This window comes from Pleurodeles waltl, chromosome 5 (genome assembly GCF_031143425.1).
Source record: "Pleurodeles waltl isolate 20211129_DDA chromosome 5, aPleWal1.hap1.20221129, whole genome shotgun sequence".
Taxonomy (NCBI): Eukaryota; Metazoa; Chordata; class Amphibia; order Caudata; family Salamandridae; genus Pleurodeles; species Pleurodeles waltl.
The window spans coordinates 1,430,434,226-1,430,450,713 of record NC_090444.1 but is presented as its reverse complement, the minus strand read 5'-3'; the positions used below and the strand labels follow the sequence as shown (position 1 = coordinate 1,430,450,713).

Sequence of the window (16,488 nt, the reverse complement as noted above, 5' to 3'; positions counted from 1 at the left end):
CCGTGTCCTGAGCTCAGCTGTTGGCTTAGGGGCAGCTCTACAAACTAACTCTGGTCTGCCTACAACAATAAGCTGTTGGCACAAACATTAAAGGGGCATGGTGCCTGTGGCAACCTATGTGCTTCACTGTTGCCATGTCATGGCCATTACATCCAAACCACATGCATGCGTATCAGAAAGGCTAATAAGTGTGCACATAAAGAAAAGAGAGACTAAATCAGTGCAAGAATGCATTGTCTATTTTAAAATGAAACAAAAAAAGACTTAAAAATAACCCTTTCTTGCCACATAGAGAATGCATGCACAGCTGAGGAATGCACTTGTTCATGTGAGAATGCAAGTTTTCTACAACGTGAATCGGACGGTGTTAGTGACAAAGTATCGTAGCAGGTGCAGTCAGTCTATGAACATTGTAAGGAAATGCCTCTTTTTTCATGGGTTTGTGCCGATGAGTTCTGACTCTGTGGACTGGGGCTCTGTTAATCAGACCTCAGTTTGTGTACTCTGGCCCTCAAAACATATTGAAACTGTCTCTACTCCCAATTTGGCATATTTAACTCACCCAAAATCCCTAATAAATGTGTTACAAAATGTATTTTTAAAAAGTCACTTTTTGCCTGCCTAATGCCTCTAGAAACCCATTGGCATGGCCTTCTAACTGTCACCCCTGAGATGAATAGCTACTTGATGAGATTTGAACTAGCTTATAGAGCTGAGACAAAGGGAGGTTTTGTGTTCCTCTGGCAGAATGATATCTGGGCAGTGGCCAGGAACTTATTTATCTTTAAAGAGGCCTATCCTGTCGCAGGCAGATATAGCAAACACCTGGACCTGGTCCCTTCCTTTGTCCCATTAGCCAATCAGGCACCAAGCGCAGTGGCAAGCCAGTCAGGCACCAGACCCAGTGGGAAAGGAGCAGCCTCCAGAGCCAGTTTTGAGTGACCACAGAGGAAGGGTTGCTCATTACCCTGGCTTCGCATCTAAGATGCCGATGTAAAAGCAAGAGAGGGCCCCCTGAAGGGGGTGGGACACAATGTGAACTTAAGGAAATAAGTATCCCCCTAGAATCAGCTTATCAACACAACATTCAATCACACACTCATCTAAAATATAAACAATATTCCAGAATGATTAGCTATCATACAGTACCAGAACAATTTAAGACTCACAATTTTATTTAAAAAATATACATATATAATACAATTTATTTTATCCAATACTTATTAATCAGAGTTAATAACTCTGATATTGTACATCAGAAAACAATACTCTCGACCCACCCTTTAGAAATACCCAACACATACAGAAAGAAAATCACAATCCCCTACTTAATAAAAACAAACATATATGACTTAAACCCAAGAGATATAAACAGAAATATATTTTCTGTCATTGATCAGTATGGTTGTTAAGCACGTTATTGTAAAAAACTTTCTTTCATCTACAACAATATGCTACAAGATAGATTAAGTGTTATGTTTACATTGACACATTTCGGTGGTATGCAATGATAGTCACCACCTTCTTCAGGACCCAACCGAATGTTTCTCCCGGTCACAATCACAATTGTTTCCCGGGCTTTTCAATACTGTTCTGACCATGGGGTATCCTCCTTTTGGTTAATTCATTCAAGCATAAATCATGCCCTCCATCCTACCATCCACCTCAGCTAATAATCCCCTTTATGACAAACATTTACTACATCAAAAAGCATACGACGTTGTTGCATGCCATGCATTATCTGTTTCCATTTATTGGGAGCCATATGACGTTCAGCCCCTGTATCTTTTTCAGACACTGTAATTCATTCACTAATGTATCTATTGTTTTACTTAGGTAGGTATGACAGTAGTATTCTATCACTCTGATATGTTACTTAAAACTCAGAAACTATCGCTGGCATCTTAACAATGCCATTAATCAATATGTGAGCTACTTCTCTAAAATTAGATGTACATTCTTGACACTTTGATGTTTTAAAGTGGTGCATACATGGTTTTCCATGTTTTCGTCTTTTAATCCCACCACATTACAATACTGTTTCCAGATCTGTTTCATTTTATGTGTATTGCCTTTTCTAAGAATAGCACGTGTTCCCTGTGTTGTGCTCTTCATCAGGTTGATAACCCTGAACCGTTTTCAACAAGTCACGTCTTTGTACGCTAAGCATATATTCAAGGAGGAGGAATCTGTGCTATCAGAAATATGTCGTGGTCGTGATTTAGTGAAAATGTTTCTCCATCGCCAAAATATGTTTACCACGCCAGATATCAATAATCACATAATGGTATTGCACAGGGCCTCATCTCGTAAATAGGATCTGTTTAGCTGCCAGTATCTTATGAGTCCAAAACCTTCCTCCCGTTGAGTTCAGAGGGTATTTCTGAGAACATTGTAGATGCCACTAATTCAATCAGTTCTTCCCAAATGTTGAAAGAAAGTACACGGTTCCAATGAAAGTGGAAGTAGTGCACATCATTATCATATGTTTGTAATTTCCCTATTATGGAATATCTGTAATATAGGGATTGATTAGCATCCTGTATGCCAAAAATTGTCCCACAACGTCTTCCACACTAGTAACCTACGTGGACAGTATTTTTAGCATTGAGTGGTAGTGTGTTGTCTATTATACTTAAATAACAGTATAATAGGCAAGAAACACTAGTGCCACACTCAGATTAAGAACATTCTGAGTGTTTCTCTTGGGCTAGGTTTTATATTGCAAGGGTGTGACAATCTCACTGTAAACCTTCTCACTACACCCTTATAATGAAATGGTATTTGAAATGCTAATGAGCTGATTCAAATATAAGTGTGCAATACATGGAAATTAATTAATTGTGATTCTTTCTGTTACTAGGGAGAGCGTGGTTTTGATGGGATTGATGGTGAAAAAGGAGATAAGGTAAAACTACATTTTATCATTTTTTTATGTATGCTTTAGCTGTCTTGCCGGACACTTTTTTAATGCTTTTAGATTTAGACTCATGTTAATAAAAAGTGTATGTATGTGTATATTAAAATATATATCTGTTTTGACTTTATATATATATATATATATATATATATATATATATATATATATATCTATACATATATATACAGGGAGTGCAGAATTATTAGGCAAATGAGTATTTTGACCACATCATCCTCTTTATGCATGTTGTCTTACTCCAAGCTGTATAGGCTCGAAAGCCTACTACCAATTAAGCATATTAGGTGATGTGCATCTCTGTAATGAGAAGGGGTGTGGTCTAATGACATCAACACCCTATATCAGGTGTGCATAATTATTAGGCAACTTCCTTTCCTTTGGCAAAATGGGTCAAAAGAAGGACTTGACAGGCTCAGAAAAGTCAAAAATAGTGAGATATCTTGCAGAGGGATGCAGCACTCTTAAAATTGCAAAGCTTCTGAAGCGTGATCATCGAACAATCAAGCGTTTCATTCAAAATAGTCAACAGGGTCGCAAGAAGCGTGTGGAAAAACCAAGGCGCAAAATAACTGCCCATGAACTGAGAAAAGTCAAGCCTGCAGCTGCCACGATGCCACTTGCCACCAGTTTGGCCATATTTCAGAGCTGCAACATCACTGGAGTGCCCAAAAGCACAAGGTGTGCAATACTCAGAGACATGGCCAAGGTAAGAAAGGCTGAAAGACGACCACCACTGAACAAGACACACAAGCTGAAACGTCAAGACTGGGCCAAGAAATATCTCAAGACTGATTTTTCTAAGGTTTATGGACTGATGAAATGAGAGTGAGTCTTGATGGGCCAGATGGATGGGCCCGTGGCTGGATTGGTAAAGGGCAGAGAGCTCCAGTCCGACTCAGACGCCAGCAAGGTGGAGGTGGAGTACTGGTTTGGGCTGGTATCATCAAAGATGAGCTTGTGGGCATTTTCGGGTTGAGGATGGAGTCAAGCTCAACTCCCAGTCCTACTGCCAGTTCCTGGAAGACACCTTCTTCAAGCAGTGGTACAGGAAGAAGTCTGCATCCTTCAAGAAAAACATGATTTTCATGCAGGACAATGCTCCATCACACGCGTCCAAGTACTCCACAGCGTGGCTGGCAAGAAAGGGTATAAAAGAAGGAAATCTAATGACATGGCCCCCTTGTTCACCTGATCTGAACCCCATTGAGAACCTGTGGTCCATCATCAAATGTGAGATTTACAAGGAGGGAAAACAGTACACCTCTCTGAACAGTGTCTGGGAGGCTGTGGTTGCTGCTGCACGCAATGTTGATGGTGAACAGATCAAAACACTGACAGAATCCATGGATGGCAGGCTTTTGAGTGTCCTTGCAAAGAAAGGTGGCTATATTGGTCACTGATTTGTTTTTGTTTTGTTTTTGAATGTCAGAAATGTATATTTGTGAATGTTGAGATGTTATATTGGTTTCACTGGTAATAATAAATAATTGAAATGGGTATATATTTTTTTTTGTTAAGTTGCCTAATAATTATGCACAGTAATAGTCACCTGCACACACAGATATCCCCCTAACATAGCTAAAACTAAAAACAAACTAAAAACTACTTCCAAAAATATTCAGCTTTGATATTAATGAGTTTTTTGGGTTCATTGAGAACATGGTTGTTGTTCAATAATAAAATTAATCCTCAAAAATACAACTTGCCTAATAATTCTGCACTCCCTGTATATATATATATATATATACATTTTTTTATTTTCACTGAACAAACTGAAGGTTAGAGGGACATTATAGTTAGGCTCACATTTTAAATGTACAAAACCATAGAGAAAGCAATTCACCTGTTATAGTTAGAATTATCTCTCGCAACAATAACTCGTCCCCTAAGGTAACTGTAACTCGTGCCCCCACCATGCACAGTTTTTTCATAGTTTTTTTTTACTGCAAATATTACATTGAAATTATCAGTGATGTTATCAAAGATGTCATAAGTGCTATAGTGTGTGGGGTACTTAGCAGTGCATGGCAAGGGTACGAGTCATAGTTACCTTAGGACATGAATTATAATTACTTGAGATAACTCTAACAACAACAGGTGAATTCGTATGGTTTTGAATGTTTAAAATATGACCCTAGCTATAACGTCCCTGTAACCTTTGTTTTTTCAGTGAATGTCTATGTTTTTTTAAAATTCTATTTTCTAACTATAACACCCCTTTAACCTTTGTTTTTTCAGTGAATTTCTATGTTTTTTTTAAGTATAGTAATTTTCATTACTAGATGTTAATCCAACCAAAGGCAGTGTGTGGCGGTGGTTGTTTACAGGGTGCATGATTGTGTCAGTGGGTCTGTCAGTGGGTGTGTGAGAGTCTGAGTGGGTCTGTGGGTGGGTGCCTGAGGGTCTGAGTGGGGCTGTCAGTGGGTGCATAAGGGTCTGAGTTGGTGAGTGAATGGGAGAGCAAGAGTGAAGAGAGAGAGAGAGAGAGAGAGAGAGAGAGAGAGAGAGAGAGAGAGAGAGAGAGAGAGAGAGAGAGAGGGGGTGAGAGGGAGAGAGATAAAGAGTTTTTAGACCTTGATGGATGATATACTTAGAATGAGATATTTCTGGACAAATTTAAAAGAAAAATATATTTGTCAATTAAACACAGTGAGATCACATTTCAGTAAGAAACTTAAACTTTTGAAGTTTGAAAGAAATGAAAGGTGAGCAATGATGATGGACATACCTGGAGTAGAACCATCAACTGTCAGTGTGAGGATCTATGACTTTAATCTTTGGTCCACAGGTGACTCTTTGTTGGACTGTTTCCAGACATGCCTATGACATGCAACCCACATATGTAAGAGGAAAAGAATGTGAATGTTTGGAGCTAGGAAGGTTTAACAGTCAAAACACAAGTAAAAAAACAAAAACACTGCCAAGCGATACTCCGATTTGAACCTTCAGCCTACTGAGTGACAGTACAACAACTCGACCATTATGCCAGCAGTGACTCTGTTCTGCTCTGCACCCAAATGTTACTATAACCTTTGTACCAAACATCTTGCTACTCTAACCCTTTGAAGTTATTGCATGGATAGACCATGCAATGACAATCTCTCTCTTGCTCATCCCTATCTGGGATGGGAGAGAGAGAGAGAGAGAGAGAGTGAGAGAGAAAGAGAGAGAACAAAAAAAAAAACACTGTGAGGGGTGCCTCAAAGCCCCCATGGTCTTAGCCTACTCCCCGTGCCCTACGTGAAGGAGCAAAGTTTTCATCTCTTTCCCTGAATGCATGTTAGCATGTAGGGAAAGAGATGAAAACTCCGCTTTCAGCAAGCGGTAGCAGTTTGACAGCTTCCACTTGTGGAGTGTTTGCTTTTGCTTGGCAGGAGCTGTCAGCTGGCACTTAGCAAAGACAAACAACTACCTCCAGAGAGTGTGCACCACTGAAGACAACAGAAGCTGGCCCTGGGGGTGGCTGTCCCCAGGGCCAGAATGGGCTCTAGAAGGGGGGGGCACATGGCCCCTCTACTTATATTGTATATGTCCCTTGCATGTGGTGGTTCTCAGGGTGCTGGGGGGCAGCATGTGCCCCTGCATACATTACTACTTCTGTGCCCTGGGGAGGTGGTGGTCCCCAGGGCACCAGGGGGGTCCACAGGGCCCCCCTTTATATTTCTGTTGCATGTTGCTCTAGGGAGGTGGTGGTCCCCGAGGTGGGAGGCCTGTACACCCCTTGCATTTCTTGTATAACTAGACCCAGGGAGGTGGCCATTCCTGTATGTATGTATATATACTTCCATCTGTCTGCCCTACATAGTTTTAACATTTCTTTGCCTCCATATGTACTTTTTAGGATTTAATGTCTTTCAATCTTTACTGTGAAAGTCTGTACTGAGTGTTATTTGCATAAAATGCTTTCCAGCTGCTACAATGCATTTATGGCCACTTGGCCTGCATCTTGCATAATTGTGATCAGATGCGGTGAATAATATTAGTGTTATGTGTGTATTTTGGGATGTGTTAAACTCTAAAAACAATATTGTTATGTCATTTCAGGGTAATTTGACTAAAAAAACTTCAATGGAATGTATTCTCATTCATAGAATGAACTCATTTTATGGAGTATTCCGTTTTTTCTGACATTGGTTTTAACGTTATGTGCATAATGATATCATGATAATAGGTTTTGAGATTTGTTGGTGAATTTTTGTTATGCCTTATTACCGCATATAAGGCATAATTTTGGAGCTCTTTGCATTGTTTATAATGTTTCTGACAGACAGACTTTCCTCTATATGAAATGGAAGCTGGATTACTCTCTTCTCACTATTTCTATGAAAGACGGGTCACTTGTTTTTAAATATAGTGGGGCACATTACTCATGATAGCCCATGAGGAAGATCATTATAAGATCAAAACGCGTTGCCATTAAGATTTTTGCACCAGAACCAGGCTTTGGAGTGCTTGTGATATGTGGCACTTTATTTGTATATTATTTAGCAGTTTCTGGCGTCCGCAACTCGCACCGAACCCGCAATGATGATGTGGCCAGGGATTGCCGGGGCTTGTTTATATATATGTAGTTATTTTTAGGACCATGTTTCCATAGAAAAAGTATCTTTGGCATCGTTTGACGAACCTTCATGAAATTTTCCCCCAAAAGTGCCTTGGCGATTCTTGTTGTGGTCAGAAATTCTTGGGGTGATATGTCAAGCGTGGGGCGGAGAAAAAGGGACGAGGTCAAAAAATTGCATTTCCCATGTTAATTCCCATAGGACCTTTAGACACGACTACAGCCCAAACCTCTGGGCAGAATTACACCAAATTTGACAAAAAGCTAGCTAGCTGTCGGTACACAGATTAGACTTTTGTTTATTTGGTGTAAATCCATTCAGTAGTTTATGAGAAATCAAAGAAAACCCAAATTTGTATACCTGAGCTAGCAAATAATTTGCAAATATTCATGAATTTTCCCGAATGTGTGTGCAAATAGAAGCACTGTTATTGGCTGGCCACAAGATTAATTGAGATTATCCATAAATAAGCAAAACATTTTTTTTTTAAATTCACACTCATTTACACACTAATTCATTCACTCATATATGCGCTCAGAGACTCATGCACACACTCACACACCGATGCACTCATTCACACACTCACAGACCCACTCAGACTCTGATGCACCCACTCACAGATTCACTCAGACACCCACTCACAGACCCACTCAGACCCTTACACACCCAGTGACAGACCCACTCAGAGACTCATACACCCACTCACAGACCCACTCAGACTCTCATGCACCCACTCACAAACCCACTCAGACACTGACGCACCCACTCAGACTTTGATGCACCCACTCACAGACCCACTCAACCCTCATGCACCCACTCAGACACTCATGGACCCAATCACAGACCCACTCACACCATCATGCACCCACTCACAAACCACTCTGACCCACATGCACCAACTTTCACTCCCATACAGACACACTCACACCCAGAAACACCCTCTCACACCTATTTTCACATGAAGAGAGACAGACTGTGCAGCTGTGCATGGTGTGGTGTTGGGTGGTTATGGGGTTTGGTTGCAGGGTCTGGCGAGGCCCTGCAGCCAACTCCTGCTGCACATGGCAGAAGACCGTGCACAGCGTGGGGTGGGTTGTTATAGGTGTTGGCCGCAGGGTCTGGTCAGAAGCCAGGCACTGAGGCCAACCGCCTTTGCACACGGCGAAAGGCCATGTGCGGCAGTGTTAGGTTAACATATAGGCCCTCATTACAACAAGTTGTAACCGCCGTGCGGCCGCCAATGCGGCCGCACTCCCGTGATGGCCATTATGACATCCCCGCTGGGCCGCCCGCCCGCTGGCCCAGCAGGGATGTCGGCTGCAACATGTGAGCCAGCTCCAAATGGAGCCTGCGGTGTTGCGCCCGTGCGATGGGTGGAGTTGCACCCATCGCGCTTTTCACTGTCTGCTGTGCAGACAGTGAAAAGCTGTGTGGGGCTGTGCCAGGGGGCCCCACGACTTCCCTTCCCGCCAGCCTTTCCATGGCGGTTCCTACCGCCATGAAAAGGCTGGCGGGAAGGGGACTCGTAATCCCCTGGGCAGCGCTGTAAGCAGCGTTGCCCTGGTGGATTACAACCGCCGGGACCAACATGGCGGAAAACCGCCAGGACCAACGTGGCGGAAAACTGCCGGTCCTGGCGGTGCGACCGCGACACTTCCGCCGCGGTCGCAATCCCCGAGTTTGCACCGCCAGCCTGTTAGCGGTGCAACCTCCAAAACAGCCCTGGCCGTCTTTGACCACCAGGGTTGTAATGAGGCCCATAGTAATCAAAATGACTTTACATTAAAAAAACTGTAGAAATTCACTGAATAAAACAAAGGCTACAGGGACGTTATTATTAGGTTCTGAATTTACTCACACAAAACCATAGAAATTCAGCAGTTATAGTTAGAGTTCTTTCAAGTAACTATAATTTTTGCGCTAAGGTAACTATAACTTGTGCCCTCGCCATGCACTGCTAATTACCCCAGACATTACAGCAATCATGACAAGTTGTAAAACGTCCTTAAAACTATAAATGAAACATTAGCAGTCAGATTTTTGAAGAAAAATCTCTGCGTGGCGAGGGCGTGAGCTATAGTTACCTTGAAGTGCAAATTATAGTTACTTGAAAGAACTCTATTACCGCCAACTTTCTATGGTTTTATACAAGTAAATTCAGAACCTAACTATAACATCCCTGTATCCTTTGATTTTTTCAGTAAATTTCTAATTTTTTTTAAATTCTAACTCCTAACTATAACATCCCTGTGGACTTCATATATATTTCATAGGGCCCACATATCGCACAAGGGGATGCCAATGCTCCATAATGCCCGGCAACTTAGTGTTGCCGAGCTGCATTTGAGAAACATTTAGCCATGGGCGGTTAGTGGAATTTGGCCAGAACTCAGCAATAAAAGCGTACCATGGAGTGGCCAAAACTCCTCCAACTCTGTTGGCAGAGTGGAATTTATCACCCACCCCTAGTTATTGTTAGCAGTGCTAACTATAACTTGTGCCCCGCCATCCAATGCTTATGACCTCATATATGACATCACTCACAACATGTTGTATGGCATCATTTATGACAAAATTGCTGATATCTCAAATGACATAATTGATTACCTCACTGATGCTGTCACTGATGAAAACATCCAAGCTTATTTTGTTCACATTGCTCTATTAATAATTATATCAGAGCTATGAAAGTATGCACAAATTGACTCTGAATATGAAGCGTCTTTACTGCTATCACACATACAACCACCATCAGTAAAGCAAGCTTGCATTATATGGAACATTAACCCTATGCCATACACTTCATGGGTAGCTGAATTCACGTTGACTATTAACCACAGATGAAAGAGTAATCTACCCTGCGTACTGTGTTCAATCTGGATTAAGGAAAACCAAGCTCCTCCAGATACTTAAGTCCTGTTGCATAACTAATGCCCTATTAAGGACAGTCATTCCCTGTTTCAAACCTAACCTACGTTGAGAAATGAATTGGATAAAAGTAGGAAAGTGGGTACTGTTAACACTGTTTACTCTATGGAGAAAGTTTAGTCTGAAACACAATGGTTGCAGCCAGTGAAACTCTCACGAGAAAGACACAACAAAGTATTAAAAAGTATCTACCACAGTGTACACTCTATGCATAATTTGTCCACAGAGCACCTATTCACTTAAAATAACCGAGGTCTGAGGGTGGTAAAGATCATACTACCTGTAGTCTTTATACTGTGGTGACAACTTTACAGATAGCCCATCTTCTGGAGCAAAACAAGCACATGTACAGAGATTAGTGCCTGGTGCATACAGTCTTCTGTGTGCTAAGACTGTTAAGGAGAAATTGTCATGCTGAGAGGATTCTGAGGAGAAATCGTCATGCTGAGAGGATTCTGTCTAATAACTCAAGGCTGCTTACAATGCTTTGTTTGTAGTACATAGAATCTTTGCCCATCTGGAAACTTTTCCTGCAGTACCAAAACAATTCTGTAGAACATAATGAGCACAAGTCTTTTGTCACTGGCACACACAGTTATTCTTCCATACAAATATTTATAGCTTGTTTAATACCTCTACACAGCTATGGTGCATGAGGAGCACATGCGTTTTGTAAACACTTATACTGATTAGCTGGAACCAGCTCTACGACACAAGCTGTACACACACCATTATGTAAGTTATAAAATAAACACCCTCATTGGATGATGCCATCAGTGATGTCATTTATGATGTAATTTGAGAAGTCATCAGTGATATCATAAATTATGCCATAGAACATGTCATGATTGATGTCCTATGTGCTGTTAATTATGCTCTCCCGCTTGGGGGGGGCTCTTCTTTCTTTTCTTCCTGCTGGAGCCCTCCTTCTTCTACACTAACTGATGTCTCTTGAACTGCTCTAAGTTGAGGGTTCCTGGGCTGCGAATTAGCAGTGCATCCCACTTTGAGGGACTTGGGTTTTCTTCCCCCTGAACTCAATCAGGAACACAGAATGCTTGGAGCCCGCATTGGCCAAAGAGTAAACTATAGAACCCCATACTGGGCTTTTGGAACCTAAGTGGACTGCTCGTGCTGTGGCAGGCCTCCACTGTGGACTTTTATTGCAGTACCTACCTGCACATTGGCTGCAATGGCTGGTGCCCCTGACTGCACCAACATGGGGAGAGTGTGTGCTGTGGCCCCTACCTGGGCATGTGTTTTATTTACTCCGATAACAACCTGCTGGTTGGTAGTGTGACACACGCTGTCAGAACACTCTGAAGTCAGGTAGCATTCTGGGGAACACTGCCATTGTCAGTGATGAGGAAGACCCCCCCCTTCAAAAAGTATTGTGCTACCTCATTTGCTTTACTATTTCACTAACCTCCCACTCCATCTAACTGCAAATGTATTTTGCATCCTTGATATCCTCTTGGTAGGTTAATTTGGTGGGAAGGCTTATGCGGAGTTAATTTGCCTAAACTTTAGTGGCCCACGTACTTGGACGTCCTAGGTGTTCCCAGTTTTGGACATTATTACATCGCTTCCCAATTCCAGTGGCTTTGTAATAGGACCACAGCTGCATGCGAGGAGGACATTGCCACCACACAGGCATCCTGGGAAGACAGCACAAGTGGTTCAGCTTTTCTGTCCAGTGGAGTGAGATGCTTTCATATGCTACTGGAGAGCAATGCACCTTACAGGAATGGCCCCTTCTTATCCCCCAACCACTCTATTATTTGGCTTGATACACACTGAAAATGCTCTGGTTCTCCTCAGTCTTAAACAGAGGCATACATTAGGCTGGGAAAGCTCAGGTGATCTTTTTCATGAAGGGTCCCTCCTCACTTTTTATTAGCTTAGGAAACAGTAAAGCATGGCTTATGGTCACTTTGGTTAACCAAAGCAATAGGCACTCACATGAAGTTTCCCCTGTCAACACTATGGGCTAAGTGGAAAACTGAACTGGGCAGAGAGCTCAGTGTCACCGAATGGGACTGCTCTGTGAACCATCCAACCACAGTGTCTAGGAATTGCAAGTTCAAGATCAGTGTTATGTCTTAATTAAAGCATTTGTGACCTCAGGAAAGATCAATTACATCTTTCTGGGAACTGACTCCCACTGTTCCTGATGCCATTTACTGGGGCAGACATCCAACATAGGTGTTTCACATGACCGTGCTTCTGGGCAACAGTGAGAGTTCACTTATACCAGTATTTTGGGTGCAACAGCCTCCATATTTGGATGTCTGAGCCCTTGCACAACAAACAGGGAAGAAAACAAGGGAAAAAAGCAGGATGGTGGGGTACTCTGCAGTCACAAGTCACATTTCTAAAAAGCCCCATTCTCAAAAAAACCATGAAGAATCCACAACTATTTTGGGGTTCTCTGGGAAATTTCATACCGTAAGAGACCGTCCACACTGCTTAGGATCAACAACAATGCAGGAGTAGGTAGATCATGTAAAAGAATGTGCTGTGTGAAAGAATGCTGTTTGATGATGAATTTTCATGAAACTTTTAAAAACATGCCTCAGCTCATAACTGGAAAGTTTCAGGGAATCCATCGTGTGTGGGCTGAAAAAACGTGGAGTGGGGTCTCAAAGCATGTTTTTCCCATTTATTTTTCCATAGGAAATGTAGACAAAGCTACAGCCCAAACCGCTGAATAGATTTACACCCGATTTGGCAGAAAGCTAGATCTTGGTGATTTTTGTGATATGGTGTAAATCCGTTCAGTAGTTTTTGATCAATTAATGCTTAAAAACGTAGTGTACTTCAATCTGCAGTGAATCCGCTCATCTCTGGAAGACCTCTTCGAGAGATCTGAGTGGCTACCACCAGATCAACAGCGATATGACTGCAGACATTTTAGGACCTATGACTCAGTCCAGAGTCGTATAAAAAGGTGAAAACAGACATAGAGGGCAGAGTAGGGATACCCTGACCCCCTAGGCCTAGTGGTGGGGTCCCAGAGAGGCATTCCTTGGGGCTAAAAACATGATTTTTTTTTAAACATTGCTGAGAATTTGGGGAGGTTCCATGACAAAATTATTAGAAAAAGTCTGGGCTCCTGTGTGTCTTTTGAAAAGAAAAAGTAAAAAAAAAAAAAACTTAGGTGGACCAGGGCCCAGGAGTGGGCCAAATGATTTATTTTAAGGACCGTGGGGCACTAGGCCCCCCCTTCCCAAGCCTCAGTGAGGTACCAGGGACCACATTCCCTGGGGGGCAAAATGTAGGGGCTCCCTACATAGATATATGGCTTAGCCGTGGGGAATGGGATTCCCAGGTTCACTATTGGTTTGGGAGGGGTGAGCCATGCATCCACCCTCCCCTTGAAGGCCCTGGGTAATGGTGTCCTCTTCTGGCTAAGGGAGGGGGTACACATGCCCTGGGGTTAACAGTCAGCCTGCTCAAAGTCATAGTACCTGCAGCCTTCATACTGTGGTGAAAACTTTACATATATCCCATCTTCTGAAACTAATCAAAACTCAAGTACGGAGGTTAGTACCTGGTGCACACAGATTTCTGTCTTATGTATAAGTTGTCATGGCGAAACCATTCTGTCAAAATACTCAAGGCTGGTTACAATACTTATTATTTACTAAGTAGAATATTTGCCCTGTTGGAAACATTTTCCACAGAAACAAAAAATGTGTGTCAAACATATTGGATACAATTCATTATCTGTTGCCTGTACACAGAGCTACTCCTGAGTGCAAAGATTTATAACATGTTCAAAAGTTCTAAACACCTATGACGCATTAGGAACATGTGTTAAATAGACACAGGCTGTATATAATTATGTAGAGAAGTAATGTGGTACTTACCCACTACTATGCAAAACAAACTAACACATTAACTGGATGATGTCATAAATGATGTCATAGAACATGTCAGGAGTGAAGTCACATGTGAGGTCATAAGCAGTGTATGGTGGGCGCACAAGTTATAGTAACTCTGCTAACTGTAACTGGTGAACTTCTGTGTTTTTTCATATGTTAAAATGCTATGTTGGCACTGGCATATTCACCCAGCTATAATGTCATTTTAACCTCAGTTAATTTCTAGTTTTTTTTTAAAATACTAAGAATATTTCATTACCACATGTAATGTGTTGGAAAGGGGATTATTGGTAAGGACAGGTAAGTACCTTCACTTAGCAATAGGCCACTAACCCCCACTTAGGTCCAGTTAGGTCTCAATAAATTAAACCCAGCTCAACCCTTGGTAGTTTGGCAACAAGCGACAAGGCTTAACTTAGGAGACAAGTGTGTAAAGCATTTAAAAATCACAAAACAGAAAATAAGTAAAACACAAAACACAAAAATCCAGCACCAATTTATAAACATAGATGGGGAACCAGAAATGTGAATTTAAAAGAATTAATGTTTTCTAGCGCATAGAAGCAACTAACTCTCAGAGGGTTAAAAAAGGTCACATTGGACAGGGAAAAAATCCTGTGTTCAGGCCACTCATGAGGTAACACTGTTACACTTAGTTTCAGAAGTGTTTCTTGATTCAGGAAAGTGGTCCACAGCACCAGCCAAGGGTTCAGATGTTCTGGGTTGCCTCTTGGGGTCTGGGACTACAACTTCCACAATGCACCTCTTCAAATTGCTCCAAACATTTCCAAAACGTGTGGATCTTCTTCCAGAGGTCCTTTTTGGGTCTTGGAAGTGTCCACAACTTGATTCAAGTTTCCAAAAGCTCTGAGTTGCTCCTTGGGAGTTGGGACTACAATACCCAGAATGGACCTGGTCAGAATCCTCAAATGACCACTGGACGCTGGTCAGCCTCGCTCTGCTTGCAGGACTTGATCCAGGGGATTCAGTGCAGCTCCTTTATGGCTGTAGCAAACAGGGAGTCCGATCTTGAAGCAGTAGAAGAAGGGCAACATTCGTTTAGTGGTGAAGCCCAAGTGTGCAGCTGGTGCAGTCCTTCAGAGTGCAGTGTCCGGGTGCAGGTCATGGGTGCAGCAGGGCAGTCCTTCTTCTTCTTTGTCTTGTTCCTTGTAGGGATCTGAGATGTGGGTGCAGCTCTGCCTATTTATCCTTGCCCCGGGTGGAAAGCAGGGGGGTCCTGGTCGTCAAATCACTGGCAGGCTCCTTCCCTCTTTGATGACCACTTCCTGGGAAGTGTGGCAAAAATCAATCCCAGGGAGCAAGATTCTTCAAAAATCCAGCATGGCTGAAAGTGATTTTTTGAGGTTAGATCTGGCTGAGCCCACCCACTGGTGTGGCTAAAACTCCTAAACACACCCCTCTTCTGCCCTCTCCTAATCTAATCAAGAGGGCATCTAATTGTCTAGGACGGGCAGGAACCAAGGGGGGTCCTGAGCTGCTCCAAATGTCCTTCCCTGCCTTTGAAAACCAGTTTGGCTGTTCTCCCCCCATCCTGTTTCACCATCTGCTGAAGCAGATCTCCTCCTCCAGGCACATTCTTTGTGTTCAGCCCAGGCCACTTCACACCTCATCAAAGCAGACTGGCCAGGCTTCCAGAGGATGGCTAATCAATGAAGGGCACTACAGAGCTGAAGTTGGCAACTTTCAGGTAGAGATTTAAAAAAAACTCTTTGCATGAACTACTTATATTAAATCAAATACATTGTCAAGTTGTTGGATTTATTATAACAGTTAATTTGATGCCAAACTCAAGGTATCTGTCATTTATGGGGACTTTGTTAATTTAAATAAAGTCTCCCTATTTTAGCCTATAGAGACCATTTACTACAGTGAGGGAAGAACAAATGTGGCTATTTTACCTCACCAGGGCCTGTAAAAAAATGTTATAAGGTCCTTGCTTATAGTTACATTGCACCCACTCTAGGGGCAGATAGGGCACACCTTAGGGGTGACTTATATGTATGAATAAGGTAATTTAAGACATTGGAAGTACTTTTAATTCCAAAGTCAAATTTGCATATAACTTTAGTTTAAAAGCAGCCAGAAAGGTAGGCCTGGCTTTAAAATGACACCGGGCACCTCAGCAGTGCACCTATGGGTGCACTGCCTATGT

The 16,488-nt window shown here is 42.3% G+C and overlaps 1 protein-coding gene across 1 annotated transcript in view; it reads left to right on the top strand.

The window, feature by feature from the left end:
* COL19A1 (collagen type XIX alpha 1 chain) overlaps positions 1 to 16,488 on the top strand; it is a 2,318,824-nt gene that overhangs the window by 887,603 nt on the left and 1,414,733 nt on the right. The window contains exon 12 of the mRNA XM_069235722.1: positions 2,864 to 2,908. Within this exon, the coding sequence (XP_069091823.1) occupies positions 2,864 to 2,908 (45 nt within the window). The remainder of the gene's footprint in view (positions 1 to 2,863; positions 2,909 to 16,488) is intronic.